Raw genomic sequence first — 21,114 nt, 5'->3', positions numbered from 1 at the left:
TAATCTTGTATAATAATTTATGAATTTATTGTATCATTTAGTTTTTCATTATTTTGGTTTTTTTGCTGTACTATATATTTAATTTTTCTTAGAGTATTTAAATTTAGTAATTTCGTTCTGTTTTCTATACTGATGCATTGGTATATCATGAACAAAATTTTCCCACACATAAACTGCGGTGTAGGGAAAGAGAATAAAGGGTCTTTATTTTATTTTCTTTGCACAAGGAAATAAATAATTATTTTAATTTGAGTGTCTAAATAAGCGCAGCCTTTTAGTTACCTTAAAAATATTGCTAATTATAGTTGTACTGTATTTGTGCAGGTGTTCTTTTTCCTTGGCGGATGGGTATTTTTCGTCCAAAAGCTGTTCAGAGATTTATGAAGTCCATCACCGTTTGGTACAGCTAATATTTTTCTGTGACATTATCATTATCCTGTACATTATTCGAGCTCATCATTTTTTGAAATTGTTGGCTACTTGGACTCCAGGTAAGTTTCTGTGCCACTACTGGAGTCTGTTGTTTTATAAAAATATATCCAGCCCATATTATTGATTGCCGTTAAATTGATTGATTGTGTTTATTAGTTCCAGATATTTCCACTGGAATCTCGCTCTTTACTTGATCCTCTTCATGGTGATTGTGATTTTACCATTTTACATAGGCTACTTCATCATGACTAACGTTACATTTGGTAAGTTTGTTATTGGTTTCCGTACTATATATTGTTAACAATTAAACATACGGTACTTTACGTCCAATTTTGATTTATTATCAAATGTTATATATGTTTCTTCCTATTAAGTATGAAATATTGCCATTGATGTATTTTTAAGCTCTTATTAACAAACAGTGTTTATTAAGTTTCTTAGAGTGAACTATTCCATGAGTTTAATGTCAAAAATCATACAATTGTAAACAAACCGCTTTATCTTTATAGCTTAAACCATGGATCTGGCTGTTGAAATTCATGTAATGTCAGGCACTATTTTTGCTAGTTATGCACATCATCACCTTCATGTAGAATGTTTATTATTTAAGTAAAGTGTATACTATTATATATTTTCTTTTCCAGTCCATTGCAAGGATCATTTATATACAGTTGGATCTGTTTTTGTATTTAACTCTAGGATTATTTTTGCATTATAATTGAAAAAAGAAAAGTGAACAAAACAAATTCCAAAGTAAAGCTTTATAAAAAATATAATTTTTTCAAAATATGCAAAATGTCCAAAAGGTTTTTTTATGCAAAACATAAAAAGTCCTACTTTCCACAAACTATTTCTTTTTTTAATAGTAACATTTTGCGATTTTACTAAAAAACCCCACATATTCACATTCAAACATTTTTAGAAATGTTCAGTATGGTTATTATTATATTGAAACTTTGTTATTATTTATAGTTACTTTGATAAAAAGCCATCCTATGCAAGAAATAAATTTAGAAATCTACTATTGGAGAACTTTCAAAGTCTAACTGGAAATGAACTAAAGGGACCGCTAAAAATATCCTTCTTAAGAAGACAATTTACAACGTAGAAGAGTTCAAGGAAGATGTATAAAACTCTCTCTATATGTATATCTTACATTAATTTCTATTGTAAAACTTGACAAAATGACTGTACTTAATGTTCATGTAATAAAAGATTTTTTACTTTGAACTTTTACTGTTATATACCGTTTGATGGCAAATTTCATACTGAAAAGTTTGATGTCACTTGATTCAATCACAACTCTGTAATAAAATTAACAAATACTAGCAACTAGTCAAAACTAGTCATTTGACATTATAGAAATGCCACTAAAATGTTTGCAATGTATGTCTCTCTCCAGATTAGAGATTAATTAACAGATGTTTGAGCAGGTGCTGTGATTGAGGAAGAAATTTTGAACACATTGATGTAGCCAACATTTTTCTCCAACCCAATTTCCCGTGAAGTCTCTAGACTTGATAGGAGAAGTAATGCTTACTAGCACAATCTATTTGTTGATATGAGAATTTCTATAAAAAAACACAAAGGGGAAAAATCAGTGGCTTTTGCACACTGCATTTCGCGGGACTTCCACAGTGAAGGGGCATATGAGTGCTGGCGTGGCTGCAATCTTCAAAGAAGAATTTGGCCGTCCTGATACCACAGATTCCTTATCTAATTATCTTGCCTACCAACAGCTGCCTGATGGAGCAACAGTCTATAGTCTGCTTACAAAAAATAATTATCATCAAAAGCCAACTTCACATGACTACGACTCAGCATTCCATCATCTAACAAGTGACTTTAAAGACAAGCAACTTAAACACCTCATTTGCTCCCCCCCCATGGGCTGTGTTAGGGATGACATACAAGTTGAAAATTTTATAAAAAATATTATTAAATTTCAAAAAAGTACAGAGGCAAAAATTACCATAGTTACATACAATGAAGAATTAGCAAGAAATTTAAAAAATGGACTAACACATAAAGAATTTTTAATTAAAGTAAGAAGAACACTTCAAGATGAGGTATCAGAAACTTCAACTCAAACGAGTCTAACAGTTCTCTACTCAAAAATGACTCTTCTCACTCGTGCAGTACTCCTGAACCGACCATCACAAAAACTTTTTTAGCCAATGTAGCTCTGGAAATGGCCCCTCTTTAAATCGTAACAACCAAGACAACATTCAGATTAATTTTACAATTATGCATCAAAATGTGCAACATTTACCCTCACGGTTGGAAATTTTAAGAATTAATTTGGACGAATTAAAGCCAGACATCATGGCAATTTCTGAGAACAAAATGAGTGAAAACGAACTAAATATATTACAAGTTCCCGGTTATAATATATGTTCTTATTATTCTAGATCTTCAGTGGGTGGAGGAGTAATGATATTATCCAAAACACATCTCAATACTAAAAAATTAATAATTCCTTCAGTTCAAAATTTGTTGACTGACAAAATATTTGAATGCCGTCTGGTTGAGGTATTACTAGAAAATTTTAACTGTGTATTATGCTGTATCTACAGATCCCCAATACCAATGTTTTTCCACAATTTTATGTCAAATTTTTGAAGTTTTATGTTCTATTTTAACTAACAAATACAAAAATGTAATATTAACTGGGGACCTGAACATTAACGTTTTAAAAAGAGATAATTATTACAAAGATTTCGTGAGTGTACTTAAATCACACAATTTAGAATATAAAGTTGACTTTCCGACAAGAGTAACATTACAATCAGAGACAGCTATAGATAATATAATTAGTAATATTAAAGATTATGAACAGCAAGTAACAGGACTCATAACACACATCTCAGACCATGATGCTCAATTACTTGAGATTTTTAACTTAAATATAAAAAAGAAAATTTCAAAAAAATATTGCAGGCAGGAATTTTAATCCAAATAATATTGTTACCTTTAGTAAAATGTTTATCTCAGGAATCCTTTATGGAGGTATATCAGTCAACAGTTAACACAAAGTATGAAACCTTTTTAAATATTTTTTATGTACCATTTTAGTAATAGTTTCCCAAAACTTATGGTAGATATCAAAGATAAAAAAATTGATCAATGGATCACTGACAAAATAAAAATGTAAGATAAACGAAATCCATCAACTTGAAAAAGAATTTAGAAAAAATAAGGATGAGCATTCTAAAGTTTTAATCAAACATTCCAAACAAGAATTAAAAAAACTGTATAAATATGAATAAGAAACATTTTTTTTATAATAAATTAAAGTAATTCTAAAAACAAATCTAAAAATGGCTTTGGAATCTGATTAAAAACTGAGATAAATAAAGAATCAACTGCAAAGCATAATATTAACATTGAACAAGATGGAATTTTAGTAAAGAACCCTATTCAGATAGCAAATTTATTCAATGATTTCTTTGTATCAGTAGTTGAAAAATCTGTTTTACCAAAGACTCCTCAGGGTAATAGTAACTTACTGTTAGAAGACAATTTTTCAACCCAATCTAGGTTTAAGTTTAAAACCATAACAGAAGAAAATCTTAAAAAAATAGTTAACTCCTTTGAAAATAAATTTTCTGTTGGCAATGATGATATTTCCATTGATATTGATAAAAAAAGTCATCCCTGTTATATTGAAACCCTTATTGCATGTGATAAACTCTTCTATTATCTCTGGAATATTCCCTGAATCATTAAAAATTGCTAGAGTAATTCCCATTTTTAAAAAAGGAAATCCTAATGATGTGTCATGCTATCGTTCCTGTGTCATTGCTACCCATCTTTTCAAAAATACTTGAAAGAGTTGTTCACTTTCAGTTAGTAGATTATTTAGTAGAACACCAACTCCTAGATAAAGAACAACATGGTTTTTCAGTCAGGTCGATCAACAATTACTGCAGGAATTGAGTTCATCCAAACAATTATCGAATCAGTTGATAAAGGGGAAAAAAGTTTTAGGTGTATTTTTAGATATGACTAGAGCCTTTGACAGTGTGTCTCATAAAAAAACTTTTAAAGTCATTAGAAAAACTAGGGATTACTGGAAAACAATTGGAATGGTTTGAATCTTATCTCAAAAATAGACAGCAATATGTTGAGAATGAACATTCAATATCAGAATTTTCAGAAAAATACAATTACATCCGCAAGTTCAATTCCCAGAGACGAATAATTAAACATGGTGTGCCGCAGGGGTCTGTCCTGGGACCTCTCTTGTTTCTTTGCTACTTGAAGGGTTTACCTGGAGCGATCCCTGTTGGTAGTACTATTTGTTTGTTTGCTGACGATTCGAATATAACAATATCAGGAGACACTAAAGAAAATGTTGAAGTTTCATCATTTATTACTTTGTCAATTGTCAAAGAATTTTTGGATCATAACAATCTTCTACTAAACTCAAGTAAAATCTAATTTTATATCATTTTGTACAAAAACAAACAAGGAATAAAATAAACCCACAAGTAGCTATAAATAACGAAATAATAGAACAAGTTGAAGTAACAAAATTTTTAGGGCTTTTTAATTGACGAAAACCTAAGTTGGGACAAGCACACTGATCATGTGGTAGGCAAAATGTCAACAGGCTTATTTGCTCTGAGACAATTGGCAAAGTACTGTAGCTTGGAAACATTAAAAATAATATATTTTTCTTTAGTTCACTCACATCTTGCTTATGGGATAAGCATATATGGAGCAACAAAAAAGGGAAATTTAGATAGAATTTTAATATAACAAAAGAAATCATTAAGAATTATGTGCAAATTAAAAAGAGAAGTCTCAGTCAAACATCTTTTTGCTAATCTAAAAATATTAACTGTATATGGGCTCTATATTTTAGAAACTATGACTTACGTTAAAACAGAACTTTGACCCGATTTTATCTGTAAATAATCATATTCACAACACTCGATTAAATAGACAGGTTGAAACACATCATTTAGATTTTTTTAAGAAAAAAACTAAATATATGGGAACAAAGTTTTTGTATATGCTACCAAGGCATATTTTACTGGAAAATAATTTATGTAAATTCAAATCTAAAGCGAAAGATTATTTAATAAATTTATCTCTTTATTCGCTAGATGAATATTTTCTCAGCTAGAATTAAGCAATTCTGACCTAACTGTTGTAAGGAATCTAAGAGGGGCCATTCTATGTTTGGTATAACATAATATATTTTAATATAAATAAAATCTAGTATTAAGTCTTGACCATTTGTAATTTGACACTATTTATTGTACCTTTGTACATAATATGAATAAAGAATGTTTGAATCTTGAATCTTGATACTGTGTACTAATACCAAACTGCCTTTTACAGTGCGACAAAAGCTGGTCCGACCACTCACTGTGATAATATGGTGCGTTTACATTTATATATTCTGGAAACTGGGAGACCCGTTTCCCATCTTGAGTCCTAAACACGGAATCCTGTCAATAGAACAAGGGATTAGCCGGATCGGAGTCATCGGGGTCACTGTCATGGCACTACTCTCCGGATTTGGAGCAGTTAACTATCCGTACACATCTATGGCTTACTTCATGAGGTAATTTTTATCTGAGGCATCTATAAATGTCTTTGTTTGTGTTCTTGTTTCCTTATGTCATAAATTTTGTAACTATTGAAGAAAACAAATCATGTTCTGCTTCTTCTTAATAGTAATTTATTGAACAAAAAACATACAGTGTAATGAAATTGATGGTATCCAGATATAACCATGCTTTGAACTGATAAAAATTATACTGTCACAAAAAAAAGTAGAAAGAAATGTTTGGAATGTTGGGATGGAGTGGCAAATTATTTTAAAGTATGAATGAAAACATCCTCTGTATGGAATCTTGTAGGGTTGAGTGTTTTTCCATTAAGGATTGATTGTGTTTAGTCAGTGATAAGAAGAAAAAACTTATAAATTAATCTATCAAATTCATAAGATTGAAACTTGCTAAATACTGCATGAAGATGAATAATTCTTTGTGTCCAAATCTGTAATTATATTATAATTATAAATGTTAAATTAACTTGATTTTATTGTCAAGTTTGTCTTTTATAAATGTAAAAAAATCTACCATGAGTACTTTGGCCTGATGTAAATCTTAATTTTATGAGAAAAGGTTGTTATAAAAAAAAGCATTTTACCAGTTTCCAAAGTAAATATTTCAGCAAATTTGATATTTTAGCGATTAAAGATAGTTATTAAATAATTTTATACTCTCTTACTATTAATTAGAATCACCTTAGGAATTCTATACAATTTTGGAAAAGTTCTTCAATTCATAACATGGAGGAGTCATATGGGGTCTTGATTTGATGAAAGGAATCAGATAATGTTGATAGCTTCTAGTAGAACAGTCACCCTATCATAGCACACCAACCAATTATCTGATTGTTTTTGCAAGAAAACCCGCCTCCTGTTACATATCCAAACTGTGTCCAGGCCGGTAGCTCCAGCGGATATCCAGGCCACGGAGAAACGCCTGATGCAGACTATGGACATGATCCTAGTGAAGAAGAAGCGGATAGCTCTGGCCAAGCGAGGGGTGGCGGACACGGGGCAGAATAAGGCGGCAGTTGGCTCCAGAGGCATCTGGGACATGCTGAAAAACGTGGCCGGCTCCAACAACACCGAAAGTATTCTTTATTAAGAAATGTAGAGTTTTATGTCCTGAAAATAGTATGAAGTTATTTAGTGACAACAAGATTTTATAGGTAATACTAATTTAAACTCAAATATCAATTATTTTGAAATTAAAATTGAGAATTTTAAAATTAATAAATTAGTATTTCAGTTGTGATGCAATACTTGAACCAGCAAATATTCAGCTGTGAAAATTACAACGGAAGATGAAAAATAGAGCAAGCTACAGATGTGGCAAACAGTATGTAAACTAAAGATGTTACATCACATGATGTTAAATTAAGCACTGTGCAACTTTAATTAAAGATGTAGATTGAGAAAATGTTAAATAAAGATGTAGTATAACATTACTAATAAGGAAGCTGTTTGATACTCTAGCCTATTAATACCTTTACTGTGGCTCTATACTCAGTGGTTCTGATTCCATGTAACAGTGTATGGTGCATAAGAGCGTCTGTCCCAGTCTACGTATTAAGTTAGCATAACAAGATGCAGTTTAGAAACAAGTGAATTTTGAGTTAAGCTTCAGTTCGCCTTCCTCTTAGTGCAGTGTCTGGAATCTGATGCTGTCACAGACTTGACTCTTGGAATATGGAGTCATGTTTGTCTTAAGAGATAAAAAAAAGTCGGTGAAAAGAGGCTCAAAATGAACTCTTTACATCATTTCAACATCAGGGACATGTAGACTACAAAATATAGTGTAATCTAGGTGAAAAGCTATTCACATTGTCTTATTGGGTGTACAATTGTCAGATTCCAGACGCTCCACTAAGAGGAAGGTAAACTGGAACTCTCAACATTCAGATTGAATCAACGCATAGCTACGTTATGTGAAGTGACTAAAGTTTCACTGGAGAGTTATTAGAAAAATTGAATGTTACATTTTCCAGTCGGTGTAAAATTTCAACTAGTTTCTTAAAATTGAAAGTAATAAAGCTATTTTGTCATATAAAAAATATGTTATAACTGGTAAGTGGCGCAATGCATTACAGGGTACAAAAACGCAAGGCATCTAATTGAGTTCAATCATTCCTATTGTATACAAAATAGTGGAAAAAGTACACATGTCAAAATTTGCTACATCGCAAGCTTGTTCGATTTAGATTTATTATTATAATCTTCCCAAAATGTGCTATTAATCCTGAGTGTTTACAATACACTGTAAAGTGTGTAAATAGTTGTGAATCGTGTGACAGATGTGTGGCAGCTGCGCCAGGAGGTGTTGGGCCTGGAGGAGCTCAGCAGACAGCTGTTCCTGGAGGCTCACGACATGCAGAACATGCGTGAGAGGCTGGACTGGGCGTGCACATGGCGCGGCAAGTACTTCAACTGCCTCGGCTACTTCTTCTCTCTCTACTGCATGTGGAAGATATTTATCGTGAGTTTACAGTTTTGGTGTCGTGTTTTTTTACGAATTGAGATTAGAAAAGGTTTATGAACAGCTGTGATAATTTTTTAATACCCACAGTACATCTTCAGTATAAAAAATATGAAATTGAGACCAGGGTATGAATGCTGATAAAAACCACGAGAAGTGAAAGTTTGATTTGAAATTTGTTTTTGACAATGGAAGGATTGTGAAGGAAACAGGATTTTTCCGGACATTTGTCATTGTTCAGTGATACAAAAAATCAGTAATACAACTGTAGATTTCGTAGGTGGTGGGTCGGGGAATGCAGATGTATTGTGACCTGTATTCTGTAGTTCAGTTTTAATTATTAGTGTTGTGTTTAGTTTTTATTAAGTGCATGTTTTAGAGTTAGTGAAGTTGACACACAACATGGTGGTTGTGTTTCCTGACTTACGTCGTGTCACAACGCTCTGGTTAGATTTGTTTATTTTAACCTAGTTTGTAATTATGTGTTAGGTTAGTTATTTACCTGAAGAAGAGATCAGATTGCAGATCTCGAAACGTAGAGTTACTTATTTATTGTTTCACTGAACGATGGCAAATGTCCAGAAAAATCCTGGTTCCCTCACAAGTGAAATGAATTTAATAAGAAGCGGAATAGAGGTGACGAATAAATACAACTAAAAATGAGAAACTGAGAATTAGACTAAACGAAGAGTCAATACAAAATAAGATTCAATAAAATGATTAGGCATCTTTAGAACATGAAGAAGGACAAGACGCTAAGAAGTACACTTAACCTTTCCAGCGTTTATTGACGCGGATCCGCGGAGGGGGCCACTACAAGCTCAAAACGTTATTGCCGTGGATCCGCGCCGCGTTTTTTTTGCATTCTTTATTTTCTTACTGCTATGTTAGTTGAATATTTTGCTGCTAGATGGTTCTAGTAGTCATGCGACATACAGACGGGTTGCCCTGCCTCGAATTCTGTTACAATGGGAGTGGCAGCTGCTTCTAATTGGCCAAACACTGTCTAGCGGGAGTTGCCCCGCGCCTTTCACAAAGTCATTGACGGGAGCTCCCGTCAAGGCATCTAGTCAGTTAGTGAGAAGCGTCCAGTACACGCATATGTATTTCGGTTATCGATAATTTTCTGTTGTGTCCTATTCTTTTTAAAGTAAATTATTCATATTATATACAGCAGTTTCCAGTATTTATGTAGTGTTTTTTTACCATTATTCGTGTGAATGGCGAATCCAGACGATTCGGAATTTGAAGATTTGGTAATTCTGAGCAATTACTTGGTCAAACCCCAAACTTTTTTTAATATTTTACTACAGTCATAAGGATGTTATCAGAAAGCAAAGCAAAAACATAATTCAAGCCTTGCAAGGCTGTCCTACAGGTTGCCGAGCGATAAGAAGGTTCAAAGTCCACGCGATAACAGTGGCTTGCGGGAGACGCGCAGAATGTCAGTTGTGACAGCCTGCCACCAAATAAACACTCTTTGTCTACTTTTGTATTTTTCTAATTTTATTGGTTTGTAATATAGTATATGTTTATCTATAAACCTGTGTTTCATTCCCATACTACTGAATAAATAATAAAAATATTAGTGACAACTACAATGCGATAATCTCAAAAGTTAAAAATTAGACTAGGAAATCCAAAAAGGGCTAAACAAATTTTATTTACCGTTAAATAACTCTATTTTGACATACAGAAACGAAAATAAATTTAACTTTACACATTGGAAATTTAAAAAAATTGTAACTTTATCAAAGAACAGGTCAAATTTTTCATGACGCTTAAAAGGGTTAAGTGGAAGAGGCAAATGTAGACTAAATAAATTGAAGAACAAAAGATGAGACAAGGCCCAAAATAATGAGATGAAGCAGTGGGTTGCAAAGAAAAGAGCGAGTGATGGGAAGACTACCAGAAGAAAGAAGATAAAGTACTCTAGAATATACAGAGACTGCAGACAGCTTTGTGAATTATTCGTGGCATCCATAATAAACCATTTTGCATAAAAATACACTAAAAAAGTTTTAAAACCTATAATATTAAAGTAGTTTAATACATTTGTTAAAAAATTATCAAAAATAATGAAACAGTAAATGAATAGTAACCATAAAAACATACACGTAGGCTTGAGAAAACATGACTAACAGTGCAGTAAGATATTTTTAAAGCACATCTATTATGTTAATTCATCCAGTCATTGTTATTTTGAAGAGAAATTATGTGGAGGAAGAGAAGGATCAAGTGCAAAAGTAATTGTGCCATGACACTGCATAAGGCATATTGACGGAGCTATTCAATATCTGAAGGAACATATTGAATAGCACCATATTGTGAAAAATGGCATTGAAGAAAACTTTATCTATATGCTAGAAGTGCTTCAACACAAAGAATCAAAAAGCAGATGACCAGTTTTTCTTTATGAAAAACTAAACAAAATATTGTACATAGTAAATGATGTAATTTTAGTTTATTCAAACGCAATAGTGTTTCATTGTAAACTTTCTTCAAGAGCAACACTTATAGCCAAAGATACATTTACATGTATATATCTATTCTTTAGTCATTACACCATATGATTAAACTTTTTCAGATGGTTTAAAATTAAATTTTGGAAAAGTTTTTGATTTTTAAATTACTTCAGCTATATCACCTGGTGTATGTGATAACAAATTATGTGTTTGTTCTTCTTGAGCAGTAGGAATTATTTTTATTTCAAGTACCAATTTTTGTTTGCCTATTGTACGGTTTATACTTTCCCCAATTATATTTTATATTAAAAACATTATCTACAGTAGAAGTCCGATTATCCGAGATCCGATTATGTAGGCCACCGGGTTAACTGAGGCAATTAAAAAAACCTTTTGGAAAGCATACAAAAAATTTTGCTGATGACACCAGGTCTGTTTTTTATGTATGGGCAAATCTACACTGTTTGCCGGCCTGTACAGATCATCTTTGTTTTCAGCAATAACAGTACGGAGTTAGAACTAAAACAACGTAGTAAATTAAATATTGTATAGATAAGCCCATTTTATAAAAAAAATTTTTTCTTTTTAAAACTGAGATATTTTATTGCAATCTCCTTACTATACGATATTTCTGTAGGAATATTGGTGCTAATCCCATTTACCTCGGTTAATAACACTTCTAATATAGGTTTTGACACATTTCTACGACACATGTTTTTGGAATAGTTATACCAAAGTTGAAAACAATTCCGTTGTCTAATGAAAGCAGAATTTTCGGACCTGTGTAATGAATACTCTGTGATAATTAAGGTAATCTATTTTGAATACCTTAAAATGTCAATTTTACTACTACCTTGGAACAAGCAGCACCTGTAATTCTTGAATTATTTGCATACTTAAAGCTTACGTTCATTTTAATTGTGTATTCACAAAAAATACTTATTAAACATGTCTCAACCTAAACTTAAAGATAGTATATGGAAATGTTTATTCTTGAAATCTTTCTTGTTTCCAGTCCACAGTAAACATAGTGTTCGACAGAGTCGGCAAGAAAGATCCAGTGACGAGGGGGATGGAAATTGCAGTTCATTGGATCGGAATCAACATAGATGTTGCCTTCTGGTCACAACACATTTCGTTCTTCTTGGTCGGTTGTATCGTCGTAACGTCCATCAGGGGTTTGCTCCTGACTCTTACCAAGGTATTTTTGTGACTCTCTCTAAATTTCTTTGAAATAATCTTGGTAGTGAAAACATCTCATGGTTTTTTTTACAAACAAGACTAATCATGGAGATTTTAGAGCAATTTCTCCAAATTTTTCTTTTGATTAAAGTTCACAAGATACCATATCAAACATGGAGTACCACAGGGTTCTGTATTGGGGCCATTGTTATTTACTTTGATGGTTAATGATCTACCATTAGTTTTAAGCAATCACACAATACTTTATGCGGACGACACAACTTTTTTTAGTAGTAGTTCTGATTTTCAAAATTTCAAATTTAATACACAATTCTGTCTATGGTATCAACTTGGTTTAGGGCACATGGGTTCTTAATGAATGAAAGTAAAACCCAAGAAATATATTTTAGCTTCAGAGATTTCCCAGAACAAGTTAGTGTGGAAAGCGTCTAATTTTTGGGTGTCTATATTGATCAAAAAACTTTTGTGGGAACCTCATGTTGCATACATTTCAGTTAGATTGTCTCGAGTTATATTTTTACTCAGAAGTTCGAAAAACTGTGTAATCAAAATAACTAGGATATTGATACTTCAGAAAAAGGTTGTTAGAGTAATCACAGATTCTCACAAATTGAATAATTGCAAACATCTTTTAAAAAAATTATAATTTTTAACTGTCATAAATCTTTATATTTTTCACATACTACTATCTACAAAAAGTAATGAATGTAACATTACATAAAAAACCATGAAGGTGTTAATTATAAAGATATATGAAAGTTATGGTTTTTTTTTGCTATTGGAACAATGTGTTAATTTCACTTGAAACTCTACCATTGTCTGTATGGCTGTACAACACCAGTTTTTTTTAGTTTAAGCCCATTTAATCTCTTCAAATTGTGAATTGCAATCACTGATCACTGAATTTATCACAATAATCACCCTTTGTATTTGTATCATTTTTATATTTATTAGGCATTGTCCTGCAATTTTCAAAATCTGAACTAATAAGAATGTATTTGATTCCAGTTTTTCTACGCCATTTCGAGCAGTAAATCATCAAACATCATTGTCTTGATTCTTGCACAAATAATGGTAAGTACAGTGAAATGTCCATAAATAATAATCTCGAATTCTGCAAGGAAATATTATGTAATTTTTGTCATTGTTAATAACTGTACAATCAATTTTTGCAAACTGTTTTGTTTAAAGATCTAAGTTTTGAAACAATTTTGTAAAGTACTGAAATTTGTGAGTTTTAACTGTACATTAGTTGTTTTTTACTGCTAAATATGTACATTGTAACATGCCTTTGATCCTTAACATGCCTTGAGAATGTTTTCAGAACAAAACAAACAGACAACCGACTCACCTGTAGTTGCTCTATGCTTTTTACGCCTACAGACGCATCATATATTTCAGTCAGCTGTTACTTATGATATTCGTGTCTGGTAGTTTATGACTGCTAGGCTATTATTTTTAGTTCTGATTTGTTATTATTTTAGTTTTTAATTCTGTTTTGTGTGTCAATAATTAGTGACAATAATGGCAAATCCAGATGATCTGTATTTTGATTGTCAAAGATAGAATAAAAACATATTTTCAAGTAAAAAATATATTTGTATTATTTTTGGCTCTTTAACAAAAAAAAGGGTTGGGGAGAGTAAAAACATTCACATTTCAAATTTCTAAGCGGATAGCTTGAGTAGAATAAAAAAACAAAAAATAGTTGTGAAACTTACAAATTATTTTGTTTCAGGGAATGCACTTTGTATCATCAGTCCTATTGATGCGAATGAATATGCCTCCGGAGTACAGAATAATTATAACCCAAGTGTTGGGGGGCGACTTACAGTTCAACTTCTACCACAGATGGTTTGACGTCATATTTCTAGTCAGTGCACTTTCTTCAATAGGGTTTTTATATTTGGCACACAAACAAGGCCCAACTGCTGATAAATGTTGAAAAGGTCTTTTTTCTCATGAAGTGTATTTTATATCCTTTTTTTGTTTTTATCTGTCTTGTACATTATATATTTATTATTTATTTATATTAAACATATACAATGTGATTTGTTTCTTCTTTTTTATTCAGTCCATTCCATTACAACCTCATAAACACCTAAAAAAGTATAGAAAATCCTTTGTAGAATTTTCTTTAAATAATCCTTCCGGCTCAGTGTGAAGAAGTAGGTAGATACTTTGACAACTGAAATATTATTAATTTATTGTACATGTGCTCAATATCTCAAAAATAGTTTGCAATAAAAAGTTTATGAAATGTTACAAGCATTCCAGATCACGTTTTTATTTTTAGCAGGGCAACAAAATTAGTTAAGATATTTATAAGATCAATTTCTGTGCTGAGCTTGAATTTGTTACAACATTCCTTTCAAAATTCTTAAGGGACTTACATATAATCGATATCTTGAGAACTGTTTTAGTTACAACTTAATGTTTTATTACACAATATTTTGGAATTATAAGCATTCCAGAACATTTCTTGTTTTTTCTGTAGGTTGTTTATTAATAGAGTTGTGTTTTTTTTAGTTTGAATAGTTGCCATATTGAAACAAAATCATGTACCAAACTGGCCAACCGTCCCTGACGAAGGAAAGGGAGAGCTTGCAGAACGAAAACAAATTGGAGCTAACCCCAGAAAAATAATGGAAGCTGTTGTCATGTCAGGACGAAGAAGACTGTTACCCATCTCCTTGATTTCCATTGACTGGTGTCTTGCAAGTAGATCCCAATTTTAAAGGTATCTTTCAGGCACATGTTGTGGAGGTGAGAACAAAAGCAGTGGTTGCTGGAATCTCAAGGATGATGGCAAATGTAATTAATGTCTTGATCAGTATACAGCATCTGCTGGCTTTAGCAGTGTCCTCAATACTGCTTTATGGAGTACTGCTGTGGATTCCTGCACTCAAAACAAAGAAAGTGAGAAAATAGTTGGACAAGGTGTATTGGACAATGGCCCTGAGAGTTATAGCTAGCTCCAATAGAAGAGTTTCAACTGGAGCCTGTTTTGTCATAGTGGGAGTTTCCTACTACTGGCAAGGGTAAGAGCAGCAGTCAATTAAGAAAGAAATGCCAGAAGAGAAACACTCCATGAATGACAAGAAAGATGGAATATGGCAAAGACAGGAGACTGGACACGATCACTTATCCCAGAATTGTGAACATCGGTTAGAGCGGAGGGTGAATTTTCTTCTATCTCAGTTTCTCAGTGGCCACGGCTGCTTTCGCAAGTTTTACAGGTGAAGGAGCCACACCGCAGTCTGCAAGTACTGTGATGAGGAGCAGGAGACTGCAGAACACACAATCTTAGTTTGCTGTAGATGGATGGCAGAGAGAACTGAGATAGAAGCAGCAGTAGGTCAACAGCTAACTGCAAGGAACATTGTGGCTGTAATGCTTAAGGATGATAACATCTTGAAGGAAATATCCTCAGTGATACAAAATCATTAAAACGAAGATGGAGGAGCAGTTGGTAACAAATAGTGTAATACAAAACTGGTAGTTCCTGGAGTAGTAGGGGGAGAGTTTGAGTACTTTTTAGTGGAGTCACCACTGTCTATCTATTTGGAACCATGTGAGAGCACATAAAGTTATACAATGGCAACCAAAGTGAATCTGAGGGATTTCATCCTCTGCCTTCAGAAAAAAAAGTTCTTGCAGGGTTTTACTTGTGCACAGTTGTTGTATGATACAACTGATTGTTTCATGTATACAACAAAACCAACTCCATGTATGGTTTCTTGTGCTGTATAATTGCTATTGTTACATGTTGCTGGTTACAGTACTAAACAAAGCATCTTGAACACTCCAGTTTTTGGAGTTTTAACTGCACCATGTTATTTCACTGCGCCAAGTCAAAACACACGCTGTACGATGCACACCATTCAGACATGTTCTGTTATTATTTAGTTATTTATTTCTTCACCTTATAATACAGGTATAATTTTAACATAACTCCTTGTGCTCAAGGCACAAACTAGGGCCTATTAACAAGGTAAGACACCTTAGGGGAGGTGATGACCTGTGAGTAACTCAAGATAACTCGGTTATAGAGCTGTAGTGAAAGAGTTAATAACAATCTAAAGGGTTGTGGTGAAAATTACACCCAATTTTCCAACAGCTGTTTGAATTAAATGTCATTTTTATGTTCTGTGTGTGTCTTCTATGTTTATTTGTAGACGTTTATTTAGTCTTACAGTATTGTTCTTCTTTACATAGTGTAGTTTTGTTCTGTAAAAGTTTATTACAAGGGTCCAATCACTTTGTGAAGTCTGTTACTACGAAGCATTCTGTACTTTTACAGCTTCAAGTGATTGTTTATATTGCTTTGAAGTTCTTATTTGCTAGAGCCACAGGAATTGCTTCATCCAATTGTGATTGTACCTTGTTAGATTTGTTATTTATTTGGGCTGTTAATGTTCATTTCCCCTTGCTTCCTTGTTGTTAGTACAATGCATTGTATGTTTTTATCGAATTATATCATGATCATCAGTGATAATTGTCATTGACAAATTCAAGGCCAATCTGTTTTCTGTTTTTATTCTTCTGCTAAGAATAAGTAAATCAAGAATCATTCCCATATTATATACCCATTAAATTTAATTGGTAATCGCTTAAATCTAAGTACCAAAATATACTTTCAACCTAATTACTTGTAGAAAACATTATAAAGCCTTGAACAGGTATGCTTGTACTTTTTTCAGGAAAGAACTGAACTACCATGAATGATAAATATATTTTATATATTATATAAAAAAGTATAACAGTTTATGAAGAAGATTGATTTGATATGTACTGCAAGCCCTGCTCCAGAATAGACATCATGACTGGGTAGACAGGGTGGAAGGACGCCTTATTCTGGCTGCGCACAATCTGCTGGTATTTCTGTAAAGCTCCGTTGAGTAGCTCCAGTCTCTCCTTCTCGCTCTTGTGCTGGTCCAACCACTTGGAAAGCCTGGCGACACTCCGACCAGTTAGCACTCTGTAACAGAATAGACATCATGACTGGGTTGACAGGGTGGAAGGACGCCTTATTCTGGCTGCGCATAATCTGCTGGTATTTCTGTAAAGCTCCGTTGAGTAGCTCCAGTCTCTCCTTCTCGCTCTTGTGCTGGTCCAGCCACTTAGACAGCCTGGCCACCGACCAGTTAGCACTCTGTAACAGAACAGACATCATGACTAGGTTGACAGGGTGGAAGGACGCCTTATTCTGGCTGCGCATAATCTGCTGGGATTTCTGTAAAGCTCCGTTGAGTAGCATCCAGTCTCTCCTTCTCGCTCTTGTGCTGGTCCAGCCACTTAGACAGCCTGGCCACCGACCAGTTAGCACTCTGTAAACAGAACAGACATCATGACTAGGTTGACAGGGTGGAGAAGGACGCCTTATTCTGGCTGCGCATATAATCTGCTTGGTATTTCTGTTAAAGCTCAGTTGAGTAGCTCCAGTCTCTCCATCTCGCTACTAAAAACATTAAAATCTTTGTTATGTTGAAAGAATCTAGTAAACTGATACAATAATTTTAATAAGTTGTGGGACATATCTAGAAATATTACAAAAAAACTGATATACAATTTGAGTTTTTTAAATTTAAGATTTTAATGTGACGACAGAAGTCAACAATGAAACACACCTGATGTGGAGAAGGAAGCTCTGGCGGTGCTCTGCTGAAGAGAGGACATGAGAGCAAGACTGTGAGGTACGAGGTCTCCCAGCAATTCACAGTCAGCCAGGTGCTGGGGCTCTGCCTCTACCAGGGGTCGGAAGGACCTCAGGAGGCGATACACTCGACCCAGCTCTGACAACTGCTTACACAGTGGGGCCAATGCCACCTCTATCTGTGACACAATACGAACATTTACAACATGAAACATACTTCAAGTTCATTCCTGACATCGCAGAGTCATTCACGCTTTTGGGTCATTTTTGTTGTTTTTCAGTGTAACATTGGGAAAATATATTAACATTTAAGTAAACCATTAGTGATAAAAAAAGCAATCAGGGATGAACAAATAGCTTAGAATTCAATCATTGAATTAAAAACTTAAGTATTTGGGTCGAGCTAAAATGCCTTCTAAGAGCTCAACATATTCAAAATCTACTATTCCATGTCAAACATAAGTGTACGAAACAACTAAATCTTAAATACTTTTTATAAAAAAATGGATTGATTCTGATTTCAATTCATAATTTTATTTCTTGATCATCAATGTAATTGAATGGAATAATATTAGCCGTATTAATGCAAATTTGAATTAATGCAGCCATTACAATTGTTTATAAACGAAATTATAGGACTTATGTGGGGGTTACCCACGAGTTCCCCAAAAAATAACTCTGCTGTAGGCGGAGCTTGCGCAGTTCTGCTGCCAGATGTCGGTAGTGCAACTCGTCAACATTTCAGTTTGAAATTTTGTTTCCTGCTCAGTAAAAATGCTGTTGAAACTGTTTTAAAATTGAACACAGGCTACAAAGACGCTAATATGGGAAAAACTCAAGTGTACGAAGTGGTTTTCTCCGTTTAAAAACTGTCCATTTATGACAAGCCTTGTTCCGGACATCCATCAACTGTCCCAAACAAATGAAAATGTTCAGAAAATTAAAGAAAACTGTGCTTTTAGAGCACTGACTAAATATCAGAGATTAGTAGGTTATCTTGGAGCTTGGTTCTGCAAATTTTATCTCAAGATTTGAGAATGAGAAGTGTCTCAGCTATGTTTGCGTCTCTGACTGACAATCAAAAGGAATGTTGAGTTGAAACATGTCATGATTGGAAAGAACAATTTAAACCGATCCTGGCTGTGTTCAACATTAAAAACAGTTTCAACAGCAATTTTTTACTGAGCAGGAAACAAAATTTCACAGTTGACATACAAAAAAGCCAAAACTGTCATTATAGAAGTGATAACAGGTGATGAGTTGCACTATCGACACCTAGTGGCAGAAGTTTGTACTGCACAAGCCTCGCCTACAGCAGAGTTATTCTGGGAACTTTTAGGTAATCCCTTGTATGATCTAAAAGGTTTTGTATTGAAAATTAAAAATATAACTCTTGTGGTTCTTAAAAACCGGTTTACAAATGATTGGTTAGGTTATGATTCTTAAGAAAAAAATTGGAACCAGAGAATGACATGAAATATCAGTTTCTTGTCCAGCCTGATTATACAATTAGCCACTTACCCAAATCCAAACCCATCCCAAATACCCAAACCCAAACTCCTCCCAATTATCCAAACCCAAACTCCTCCCAATTACCCAAATACCTAAACCCAATTACTCCTTTGATTATGCCTTTACCAAATGTTTGTCATTGGAGGACAAATTTTAAAATTCACAATTAATAAAATTAACTATTTATTATTTGATTATAGTTTCTGTTGTACCGTAATTACTAGTTTGGCAGTACAAGCCCATTCTTTCTCTCCTATCTCCTTAATTATCAACTTATAGTTGTATTATAAACCCTGAAAATGTGCCCGAGGTCTTATTTCATGAGCCCAGAAGATGTACGAGAGCTAAATTTCATACATCCCGTACTTTAAGTGCAAGTATTTTACCCATTTCTTTAAGAGAAAAAAAATTGCCCTCACCTGCTTCATGTCGTTTACCAGTCGGAGACGGCCTGAAGGACTGATGGGTCGCACCAGACTCACATGACGTCAGGAACAGTTCGAGACACTGAGAAGCTAGTTCTTGCTGGCTAAAACAACATTTCTAATTTAAATGTCTATTATTTATGGTTGTATCCACACAATGCATGATTAAAAAGTGAATGTGGTTTTGCACTCTGATGCCAAAATATTGTGACAGTCACCAAAAAAGTAGTGAATTACTATGTGTTATAGAGTCAAATAGTATTACATGAAAAATGTGGTAAGCACTTAGAGTGCTGGGCCCTACAATATGTGAATCATCCATAGATTGCTGGACCGTTTTGAGTTTTCCAAATAATCATAACTTAGAAATTTATTTGAGGTTATAAACAATATACTTACAATGCTAAAATAGTTGTGTCTTCTTCATTATTGTGACATAAAAAATTAATTTTCTTTTTATTATTATAACAAAATAACTTCACATCACTTTTGAAAAAATATTTTTTTTACCAAGAAAGCAAACCATTTCTTTTTACACTATTTCAAACTATTAGTCTTACAATATTTTTAAATGTTTATTTACACACCAAACAGTATAGAAGTAAAATTTTATTCAAGTTGGAATTTTTTGTCAACCCATGGACAAGGCCACCCTGAGCGGACGTCTTGACAGATAAACATAAAGAAATAATACAAACCACTAGCTGTTGCTTTGTAAACAAGCTGAATTACGGGATCTTCACTCAGAGTGCTAAGAGGCACTGTTTTCAAGGATTCAGTACGTCCCCGAACTAAAACTGGACTTTATGAAGCAACCAATGCTATTCCCACATTCTTTCCTTTGGCATCATTTACTTAACCAGATAACAAAGGAAGCTTCACTGTAGCTTTGGATGTCCTTCCAATGAGATACTTTCTACCTTTCCTAGATAATCTTGAACTTATCAGAACATTGTGCTACAACGTTGTAACCATTACAAGTGCTCTGTAGATAAAAATCAAACAGTGCAGACTATTTTGTCCTATCTCCACTTTCCGTTCCTATCACAAAACCATGAAAAATTCTACAACTTTTTCAAATAGTTAGGTAATACATTTTCCCACTGCAAGTCCGAATCTACAAGCAGAACAATAAATGACTGACTGAAGGAAGACAATAAGATTTACCTTTCAAGCACAATCTGGTGGTGTTGGAACGGACTCAAGTAGGTCGACACTACTCTCTGGACGACATGATTGCAACTCTCGCATGTACAGTGAAGACCCCTGGCTACTTTCTTCCCTGAAAAACATGCCCATTATGATTTATGATCTTACTTCTGGAATTTAGAAAATTTGATTGATTTGTAAAGACATCTTGAAGATACAAAAACAAT

The 21,114-nt window shown here is 33.5% G+C and overlaps 2 protein-coding genes across 2 annotated transcripts; one reads left to right on the top strand and one right to left on the bottom strand.

Moving 5' to 3' along the window:
* Positions 1-305: 305 nt before the first annotated feature.
* Positions 306-14,196, top strand: LOC124374278 (Golgi pH regulator-like; the record flags this gene model as incomplete). Its single annotated transcript, XM_046832521.1, is given in 11 exon segments — positions 306-378; positions 380-412; positions 414-461; positions 463-491; positions 589-695; positions 5,785-6,010; positions 6,899-7,092; positions 8,296-8,477; positions 11,958-12,143; positions 13,154-13,219; positions 13,884-14,196. Coding segments are annotated over 11 exon segments (1,351 nt in total), but the record flags the coding sequence as incomplete, so codon positions are not given.
* Positions 14,197-17,331: 3,135 nt separating this feature from the next.
* LOC124374277 (conserved oligomeric Golgi complex subunit 5-like) lies at positions 17,332-20,995 on the bottom strand. Its single transcript, XM_046832520.1, has 4 exons — positions 20,906-20,995; positions 19,733-19,842; positions 17,776-17,980; positions 17,332-17,475 (listed from the first exon to the last, which is right to left on the bottom strand). Exons 2-4 carry the CDS (start codon positions 19,739-19,741, stop codon positions 17,468-17,470), a joined length of 222 nt encoding a protein of 73 aa, XP_046688476.1. The 5' UTR covers positions 19,742-19,842; positions 20,906-20,995; the 3' UTR covers positions 17,332-17,467.
* Between the last annotated feature and the right edge of the window lie 119 nt (positions 20,996-21,114).

The sequence above is a fragment of the Homalodisca vitripennis genome, unplaced genomic scaffold (genome assembly GCF_021130785.1).
Source record: "Homalodisca vitripennis isolate AUS2020 unplaced genomic scaffold, UT_GWSS_2.1 ScUCBcl_7726;HRSCAF=15527, whole genome shotgun sequence".
Classification (NCBI taxonomy): domain Eukaryota; kingdom Metazoa; phylum Arthropoda; class Insecta; order Hemiptera; family Cicadellidae; genus Homalodisca; species Homalodisca vitripennis.
Note: the sequence above shows the minus strand (reverse complement) of the source record. Positions and strands in the feature narration are given on the sequence as shown.